We start from the raw sequence: 10,247 nt of genomic DNA on the forward strand, positions 1-10,247 counted from the left end.
GGAGGGTTGGGAATTGGATGGTAATTGAATGCTATGTTGTCATTAGTGTTGTTAAAATACCATGCTGCCTGCCTGTATCATTATTGCCCAGTCGAAGGTTTCCTAACCTGTTATTGCTTAGATTCAGAAAATATTGCAAAAGATGATTTTGGTGTCTTTAGGTCACCACTCTTAAGATTTGTTAGGTGCAATTTTGTTGTGGTGGGTGGCTGTTAGGGATATTCTTGTGTCTTGCCTAGCTTTATCTGTGCTGTTTTTTCTATTTTTTTTCCATTAGCCATTTTTGGATGCAATTTTGTCTTCTTTTTATTTGCTTTTCATTGTCAATCTCACTACTGTTGGTATTTTTGCCCTCTCAGGTTGTCATCACCAAATGCTTCCATCTGTTCTGCAACCCCTGTGTCCAGAGAGTCCTGGAAACTCGCCAGCGGAAATGTCAATTATGTTCTACAAGTTTTGGGCCCAATGATGTAAAAGCTGTTTACATATGAGCAGAAACATGTGCATTGTAATGCTTCTCAGGGTGACAATCACAATCACCAAATTCATCATTCTCATTTAACAAAAGACTCGAGTTCTGGGCGGCCGCGGCTATCATGTACAGTTGTGGAAGGAAAATGCTGTAGAAGAGCAAAAAATGCAAGTGGGCAGGAAATTGGTTGCTTCTCTCTCCAGTCTCCACCCATGGAATGTCCGCTCGTATTTATTTGGCTGTGGTTCTTAGGTTGTGGATTAGCCAGAGCTTCTCTTGAGTTTTGTCGTGTGTGTAAAGCGAGGTTTTCCCATTTTACTTCCCGGAGTCTCTGGAATGCCCTAATTGATTGTTTGTAGATCCACCAGAAAGGTACTGCTGCTGCCTTGCCTCTGGCTTTGCCCAGAGAGACTTCAAGGTGGGTGGTCAGTATGGTGAATAAGAATACCATTGGTGAGTCCAGTTGCATTCTTTATTTCATGTAGCTTAATGTTGTTGATCATATTGTAGGGTGTTATGGTGAGCTGATAGATTGAAATTGGATTCATTAGCTTGTGGTATATTGGGGTTCATAGATTGGTCGGTTTCTCCTTGATCATGTAATTCAATTTTGTTGTTTAAAGGAAAAATTTTCTTTAAGGGCATTCTATCAAATACTTTTTGTACCCTTTCTAGCACCTAAGGTCTGGTCATTTTTCAGTTTTGCCCTTCTGGAGTAAAACTGAGGAGAAACATTCACTAGGACTTGAGCCGTTAAAGTGTGTTGGTCTCTGCCTGGTAGTACAGGAAAAGGAAGGGAAGGAATATTGTTTCCTATTCTCCCCATCCCCATCCCCATCCCCACGCCCACCTTCACCCTCTTAAATTGTTAATGATGGGATGGTTCAGATATGACCCCCTCTCTGTCTGAGGTTGCGATGTGCCATGGTGGACAGGTAATCATTCATAAAGACCTGAGGAAGATTCGGTCCTTGTTACAATCTCTTAGATTTAATTTTTATTTTGTCTTCAAATCCAAGGATCTGATTGCAAAGCAATGTAAAATTTAATAATCAAAATTTGGAATGATTTGGAGTGGGAAACACAATCATTTAGGTAATAGGTAATGATTAAATTTTTATTTTTATTTTTATGTTAGATTTAATTTCGCTCCCCTTCCTTTATTTCTTAAAAACTATTTCCTTAATTTCCCTTAAATCCAAATGGTGCCAAAAAAAAAAAAGAATGATTTTGAATCGTGTTGAAAAGTCATGGATGGAAAGTCAGCTTGATTGGTTCGGCCAAACCTTCCTATGTAATAGTTTAAGTTAATGGAAAATTTATTGCGCCATCCCTGAAGAATGTCACAATTATAAGAATACCTCATTTGTTTCACTAAATTATATTCAGATCGCATACCATCAGTTACTATTAAAAGAAGAGTTAAAATGATCGTTATACCCTTCCTATTCACTAAACAATCTCAACATCCACTCATCCTCCTCTGCTTTCAATGATCCCTCCACTGTTGACGTCGTCCTTCGTTTATACCTAGAACCATCTAACACTTTCACCAAATTAGAAAGACAGAGAGAGAACTATTATTGTAGGTTTTCTACAACCGAAAATGGCTGAAGAGAAGGAAACCTGAATCCATGGACTACCAACCATCTTCTGTAGAAAACCCAAATTCACAGAAACTTGAAGTAATCAGTTTGGTATTTTTGACAACAATGAAGAAACGTAATTCTTTCAAGAAGTCGTCTACCCATCATAGGAGAACCAGCAGTGCCAATCTCAAATTAGCTTCAAAAAAATTTCCAAACTCTGATTGACTTGATGGAACCATGAATTGATAAGAGAAGATGTAAAAATCAAAATAGGGAAAGAAACCTGTTAGATTTGTCGGTGGAGAACGAAGAAAGCCAATGTTTTTCTCTACATACTTCTCCTTCTCAATTTCGTCGGAAGATGGTGATGGTCTTGCTTTCGTCGTTCTTTCGACTTCGGATTTGTTCGATGGAAGCTCCTTTGGACTTAGTCCAGGACTGTCTTATGATAGCGAGTGTTAATTTGTTGGTTTGTATTTTGATGAGTAGATACCGTAGATTTGGGGATTTTTTTGGGTTGCTAGCTAGCTACTGTTAGTATAGCGTGTGAAAGATTTTTTTTATTGATGAAACAAGACGATCCTTAGAATGTTTAGAAACAGAGGATTTCACCATTTCTAAGCATTTCCTCCACTTGTTCTCGAATTAGATACGAATAAATGATCCCCAAAAAATCCTGAAGATCGCGACAATACACGAAGGGGAAAAAACCACAACAAAAGCCAAAAGAAAACAACAACGATTCTCGAACACAAGCAAAGAATAGTTACTTCCAAGCGAAATTCCCATCTCCACCAATGAAACACAATCAAGATCCATTACAGAAAATGAGCCATCAAAAAGAAAGTCACTTTCTCCATTACAAGCACAAATTTGGCTTACTATTATCATCGTTCGTCGCTGATGCCGATGCCACTGCCACCGCCACCGCCACCGCCACCGCCACCGCCGCCACCGCCATGATCTCCGGTGGGCCAAATCTATCAATTTGGGGTCAAGGTAAAAGGACTATCGATTTGGGGATGAGACTTATTACATGGGTATTTTAGGTACTTTACATTTAATAAGGGCATTTTGGTATTTAAAATAAAATATAATAGCTAACTCAACATAGAAGGTATATTCCTTAACAGTGACTGACGGTAGGACGTCTGAGTATAATTTGGTGAAACAGAGGGGATGATCTTATAATTGTGGCATTCTTCAGGGGGTGACGCGGTAAATTTCCCTAAGTTAAATTATTCATCGTAATCTGATGCTTTGTGAATTGTATTAAAATTGATTTTTTTTTCTATGTAAAGTAATAACTCATTTCCTTTAATTTGTTGAGCAATGAGGTTGCACACATAGGCAATTAATATGGGTAGATTATGTAGGTTTCACAAGGATGGGGTAATATTTGGCCGTCCCCTGTGTTTGTGCAAAGGGGCCGTGCGATCAGGGAATGGTCACTGCCCCTTATATTTATAGGTTTTTAACATTCCACTTTTCTTTTGTTGTATGCCAGCGACTTAATAATAACAATAAATTTAGTCTTATTTCAACTTGATGAGATCAGCTATCAGAAACAGAAAAGGGGAAATAAAAAATAAAAATATGTTGAATATTAAGGTGGGGGAAGAAGGATTTTTGATGGATTGAAATTTGGTTTTCTCTAGGGCTGTTTGTTTACAAGTAAAAACGTGTGTAGAAGGAAATTCTTAGATAAAATAAGTACAAGAAAATAGGATATTACTTTCAATAAAAATATCACCATGAAACCTTGTCGAAATCTCCATAATTCTTGAATTGAGAACTCCCCTAAATCTTGCTTGAATTGGCGGAATCTTAGTGGATTATGAAATCTGAACTATCTGTGAAACCCTTTAAAAAAAAAATAAAAAATAAAAAAAACCATTAAATTGAAAAATAACCGTCGCCTGAGAGATTCGAACTCTCGCGGGGAAACCCCATGTACTTAGCAGGCACACGCCTTAACCACTCGGCCAAAGCGACAAATTTATGTTTACTTTCCTGATAGTGAAATAAAAATATACTTTTTTAGAAGATGAAGGGTTTTACAGCGCATTACAGATCCGTGGAGGGTCGATACGTTTAAGTAGAGAAGTGTTCGTAGCATCAGTGGATTCATCATCACTAGAGATAATATCGTCTCCAAATGCTCCACTTGGTCTTGGCACTACCTCTTGTTCCTAATTCATCTTACTTTGATCTGTAACCGATTGGAAAAGGGGAAGAAGTGGGTGGGGTGTGTGTGAAGAACTGGTTTAGTGACTCACAAGTTGGTTGTTTGCTGAACATGTAAGAGCCACCTCTTCATCTTGTATTAAGTTACAAGAGGAGAGAGAGGGTGAAGATGAAGAACAAGACTTTGATGGAAAAAAGTTTCAACATTTGGGGAGAAAGGTAGAAGGGGAAATGGGTTTTGGTGGCTTGGTGAGAATAGGTTAACTGATTAGGTCAGAGAAGAACCGTAAAAAAAAAAGGGCGTAAAACTTAATTTATAAAGATAAACACACACGTTTTTAATACAAATGGCCTATTAGCTCAGTTGGTTAGAGCGTCGTGCTAATAACGCGAAGGTCGCAGGTTCGAGACCTGCATGGGCCAATTGTTGTTTTATTTTTTCTAACTAAGGCTTGACGATTGGCCTTGCCTGTTTACAACCCTGACTCGGATACGTTTAGCCCTTAAATCTAAGAAAAGTAAAGACCATTTAAAGCTTTATTGGTACATTATCCCGTAGGCCCAATTATAACCCGATTAGGAGAAGCCCATTCAAAGTCCACAATCTGATCGAATCTGACACGACACCGATTGAGACTGATTCATTCCTTAAATAGGTAGATCATGGTCTGAGTATATAGGTCGGCCCGACCCGGCCCGACCGATTGACACCCTAGCTTTAACAAAACCTGTATAGTGTCTCGTGGATAAAGGGACCATTCTCATTCAATTTCCCTCCTTATGTTAGGGTGTCTACCAGATAAAAAGTGTTAAAAAAAAAGTTGCATAAAATTTCCTTATCTTAGGGGGTCTACCAGCTAAAGTGTTAAACAAAAAAAAGTTCCATAAAACAAATTCTACATGGAAATTCTTCTCTAGAAAACAATTGATATAGATATCTTATTGTTCAGACATTACTTTTAATTTTAACCATATAACTAAGGGACCCAATGTTGATGATATCTTAAATAAAAAATTAGTTTCATAGGATGATGATAACTATTTGACTAAGGGACTATTCAGAAAAAGAGTTATTGCAGAACCCAGAAAAAAAAAGGAAAAAAAAGCAATACAGTTGCTAGTTTGGGTCCACTAAGTGGATGCTGTATGGAATTTGTAAGGATAATTATGTCTTGTACAGTGTGAGCAGTACCACCTTCACATGATCTGTCGGTAAGCTTTTATACAACCAACAGAAATCTCCATATATCTTCTTCCACAATCACTACAAATTATAAGGTTTTCTTTGGAGATATTTAAAAAAAATTTAAGGCCTTGTTTTGGAATAAATTTTAGCTCTACAATGTATTTTGAAATGTGATTCTTCTTTATTTTCTCATTTTCGAATGTTTTTCAGAAAAGAAAAATATTTTTGCAACGTACCCGTAACATCGGGTAGACAGTATTTTTCTCTTCTTTACTTTCTTGGTTTCAAATACTAGAGAGGGCACCATCATGCATTCATGCTACATGGTTTAAAAAATTGTTTTAGCAACTCGCCCATAACATGGGTAGGGCAGTTTTTTTTTCTTCTTCATTTCGTTGCTTTCGAATTCTAAGACCTGGTTTGTATGCATCTTTGTATTTTTCAGTTGTCTTCTCTGTTCATGCACCTTCTTGTGGTTTATTGATTTTCAAATTCATATTTTTCCATTTGATGATATAGTACCTGACATATACTATATTGCTAGGCTGTGGGTGCCAATACCCAAACACAGGAAGGGCGAAATGACCTACCCCACACTCGTAAAGTGAAAATTTTCACTCCTAGTGAATACCCTGAGCTAGTACAAAGGTTATACAGCCCCCTTCCAACAAACAAATACAACTCAGAGATTCGAAACATAAAATCAGAATCCACATCAATCCCAGCCAATTCCAATCTGTTCTGGCTCAGAATTGATTTACATGAACTCTTTTCATCCTCTTACCATTTAGTTTTTTAATTTGTTATGATGTCCTCAAACCATTCACCAAGAAAATTTAGATGGAGATGGGTAATGAAAAGTACATGAAAGATATTTATCCTGGGTTTGAAGGAAAACAATAATTTAAGAGAGAGGACCTCCCATATGTCACTTGCATGCCTTCTTCTTTCTCTTCTTGAGCCCCACTTATTTGCACTAGCAAACAAGCAAGTCTTCTTCCTATTCCCAATAGAGCATTCTTTTCCTACATGAAAAAAAAAAGCATATGAATCCAAATCTTTACCTATCAAAATCTGAGGTACACCTAAGGAAAAAGGACAAGCTACAATAATTTTGGTGTGTCTTCTACCCAAAAAACAAAAAAATAAAATAAAATTTGGTGTCTCATTCATTTATCAGCAATGTTATGTTACAGGTGCCGATACAAGAAGTGCCCAAGTGTTCATATTGATCTCAATCAAGCTGTCTTAGGTTGGCATTAAATTTTTTTTAATTTAGAAAAAGTTAATTTAGAAAATTTGTATTTTTTATTTTCTGTTAATTTAGAAAATTTGTATTTTTTATTTTCTTAAAAATTATTGCGATAAAAGGTTTTTAGAGTCATTGAGAATTCTTTGTAAAAGGAGAGAGACACGAGAAAAATAGCTTGTAACCCTTTCCTCATTGTTAGTGAAAACTTCTCTCAATTCTTTGTTGACATAAACACTTGGTCGAACATTGTAAATCCTTCTATTGTGATTATTTGATTGTTTTTTTCTTTCTGATCTTCTTTTTGTTGTATTTTTGCATATTTTTTCGTATATCAGTATGTGATATCACGCTCCTAAAGAAAAATTTTACACACATTCAGTTAGGTACATGTAATCAAGGTTTATCCTTGGATTTGAATCGTAGATAAGTTTGAGAGATTCCACATAAATATAAACATAAACATAATAATAACAATGCCACTTAGATTAGAGCCATGTGTGAAAGCAGGTATTAAAACTCTTGTCATGTCATGTGTTGTGGAATGTTCATACTTCATAGTCACCTGCCTTTCAAAGGAAAAGAGGGAGAGAGAGATGTTCAGAGTCACTTGCCTTTCAAAGGAAAAAGATATTACAACTACAACTATGAACAATAGCATCATTGGTATTGGTAGGTTGCCTTTTATCTTTGTACTTGGCCTAAAGTAATCAGTTGGACTTTAAAAAACAAGAAGCAAAAAAGGCTTAATATTCTTGGACTTTGTTCATATATAAATATATATATATATATATATGTATGTAGAGAGAGAGAGAGATTCCTTGTGAGTTTTACCCAATTAATGGTCCCAGGTTCTCAGCCATGGTTTTAGTGTATGGTATCAGATAGAGTATTGGTCACCTTCAATATCAATTCGATACTTATACGTAGTGACACTGATTGATCGAATGAGCTCCAGACAAGGGAGAGGGGAGAGATTTCGGGAGGAGGAGGATCATAGCTATAGCATTTAAAAAATCAGGATTGAATTAGAGTTAACCGAGTTAGATCATGATTCTTGGCAATATAAATCAGCCGAAAAGGTTTCTAAGTTTCAGGTTCATTCGCACGATTCCAACCAATTCTTGATTGATTCTAATTAAATGAGTCAATTAAGGCCGATCTTATTGTTGATTCCGCTTATTTGAACTTTAGTCAGAGTGTTCCAATAAGTCCACACCCTTACTCTCCTCTTTCCTTTCTCTCACCATAGGTATCAACTCCAAAACAGAGGAGGTTGTTGTGGTGGGTCAATCACAAAGTTGATAAAACAAAATCAATGAGATTTGCCAAATATATTGAATCTACCGTCCAGAATAAGTCCTAGTGTCTCCTGTCCATAGATTTAGGGCACGATATCGGAATTAGTATTGATATTGAGATTGGATCGGATCAGATTAGTGAGCATCGGTTGATTCTATCCCTTTTTTTTTTTTTTCTAAAAAGTACGAATTTTTTACTATTTTACCTCTGAAATAATACAGATAACCCATCCACATCGATCAGAGATCAAGGATCGGTCTCAACCATACCAATCCGATACAACCGATACAACACCGATACTTAAACCATGTTTAAAACGATGCTCCTGTCAGAGAAGTTTGCCCTAAAACTTTTTCCTTTTTCTTTTGTAATAAAAACTTTTTATGATATTGAAGATTACCTAACAAAAATTATGTTTTTCTTTTCGTGTAAAACCCAGGCCCAGTCTAAAATGGAGTAGCCCACATAGGGAGGCCCAGTTTACGTAAGTTGAAAGTTCTCTCTCTCTGCCATATGGTGTTGGATGACGTAGGAAAAACGTTTATTATACGTGATTGGTTGAGAGTTTTTAATGCAGGGTGCGGATCAGATTCCCATATGGGGAGAGGAGTTATCACTCGGGGTGTCAATCTCTCGGGTTAGGCTGATTTAGTTGGGCGTAAACGCTTTAAATGTGTTGATCTATGCGTATAAGTTTTAAACGGGATTTTAACATGTTGGGCTGAATCAGGTTATTAATTAGTTAGTTTCGAATGTTTCAATTGGTGGTTATCCGGCTGGACCTTTGCATTGGGAACGGTTAATTGTTTTTCGGTCTGGACTCAAGCCTGCCATGTTTAATGAATGGGTTGCGTCAATTTTAGGTTTTTTTGATTAGGTTTACTAGCACAGGCTTAGAATTGACGTTTTTAATTCTCCCATGAGATCCTATCGTACATGGGGTATTTCAACCATGAGTTATAGAAATTGATAAATCATTGATTGATAATCTTGTATCCATAAGCAATAAGATCTCATGTGAGAGAGTCACCACGTGAAAAGAGGATCTAGACTCTTTAATGCATCGATTATTTCAATGGTTCATCAAACTATGGTTCTGGTCATAAAATCAAATACAATAACTATGTTTATATAGAGAAGAGAGGAATCATATTTAAGGGATCATTTCTTTTTTATTTTTAATTACAGAAGTATAATAGGTTGTAATCTTAATTTGGTGAAGAATAGAGCTTGGGGAGAATAATCTGAATACCTTTCGACTGGATACAAATGAGATTCAAATTTGAATTTTGATTATCCATTTACATCTCTATCTTAAATAATCAAAAGAAAATGATGACTACACTATCAATGTGCATGTGTTTTCCCATGCACTTTTTCTATATCGATACTCTCTTTTCTTGTTGACATGAGGCATTGTTATGTGTGTCCTACGAGATGTGTACTTATGATTTTTGTCTAATTATGTCTTTTTTTTTCTTCTTCTTTGTTTCATTTTATTTTTCTTACGAACGTTAGAATAACCTAATGGTGACAGCTTCAATTTGAAGAACCGATGCCCAGAGGAGGAGATCAGTAGACTTAGGCTCAGTTTGGTATCGTTCTAAAAAAACATTTCTGGAGTTTTTTCGTTCTATTGGAACAAAAAAACAGAATCTTCTGTTTGATGCACTTATGGTCCGTTTCTGTTTTTTTGGAACAAAAAGTGAATAAAAAACTGAAAAAAGGAGATTGGACGGAACTCCATTTTAATGGAGTTCCGTCTTCCAAGTTTCGCTCCATTTTACAAAAAAAAAAAAAAAAAAATCCAGATAAAAATCTAAAATTTTGAAACACTATTTTTTCGTTTAAAAACTGCGTTTTGACATAGAAACTGAAATTTTCGTTTTTGACATGAAACAACGTTTCTAGAACAAAAACGATACCTAATGGGCCCTTACTATTGACTAGTGGTTCTTAGTGGGTAAGAGTAGCAGTTTTTATTTTTATGCGGAAGGATTCTTATTGATTGTTTAAAAAAAAAAAAAAAAAAAACTCCTCATTGACTATCCCTATCCAATAATAATTAAATGGGCGAGTGGTAGCAGGACGTACGTATTGCAATCTTATTTTCACTTTCTTTTAATATTAGCCGTCCATTTAAATTTAGATTAATCTAAACCATTTATTAGTTTTTTATATTGTAACTTATTCCTAGTTTTTAGGGTGGAGAGATGACGGATGTGGTTAGTTAACTTGTCTAATATTTTTTTATATAAATAA

At 35.9% G+C, this 10,247-nt stretch overlaps 1 protein-coding gene and 2 non-coding genes across 4 annotated transcripts in view; 2 read left to right on the top strand and 1 right to left on the bottom strand.

Moving 5' to 3' along the window:
- Positions 1-1,111, top strand: part of LOC122081722 (E3 ubiquitin-protein ligase BRE1-like 1) — a 23,943-nt gene extending 22,832 nt beyond the window's left edge. For both annotated transcript variants that reach the window (XM_042648939.1, XM_042648940.1), the window contains exon 19: positions 360-1,111. In XM_042648939.1, the coding sequence (XP_042504873.1) occupies positions 360-491 (132 nt within the window). In that variant the 3' untranslated portion in view covers positions 492-1,111. The remainder of the gene's footprint in view (positions 1-359) is intronic.
- A 2,863-nt stretch (positions 1,112-3,974) lies between these two features.
- Positions 3,975-4,056, bottom strand: TRNAS-GCU. Its single transcript has one exon. It is a non-coding gene; the product is annotated as a tRNA-Ser (tRNA).
- A 541-nt stretch (positions 4,057-4,597) lies between these two features.
- TRNAI-AAU lies at positions 4,598-4,671 on the top strand. The gene has a single exon. It is a non-coding gene; the product is annotated as a tRNA-Ile (tRNA).
- Positions 4,672-10,247: the final 5,576 nt, after the last annotated feature.

Source organism: Macadamia integrifolia, chromosome 6 (genome assembly GCF_013358625.1).
Source record: "Macadamia integrifolia cultivar HAES 741 chromosome 6, SCU_Mint_v3, whole genome shotgun sequence".
NCBI classification, from domain to species: domain Eukaryota; kingdom Viridiplantae; phylum Streptophyta; class Magnoliopsida; order Proteales; family Proteaceae; genus Macadamia; species Macadamia integrifolia.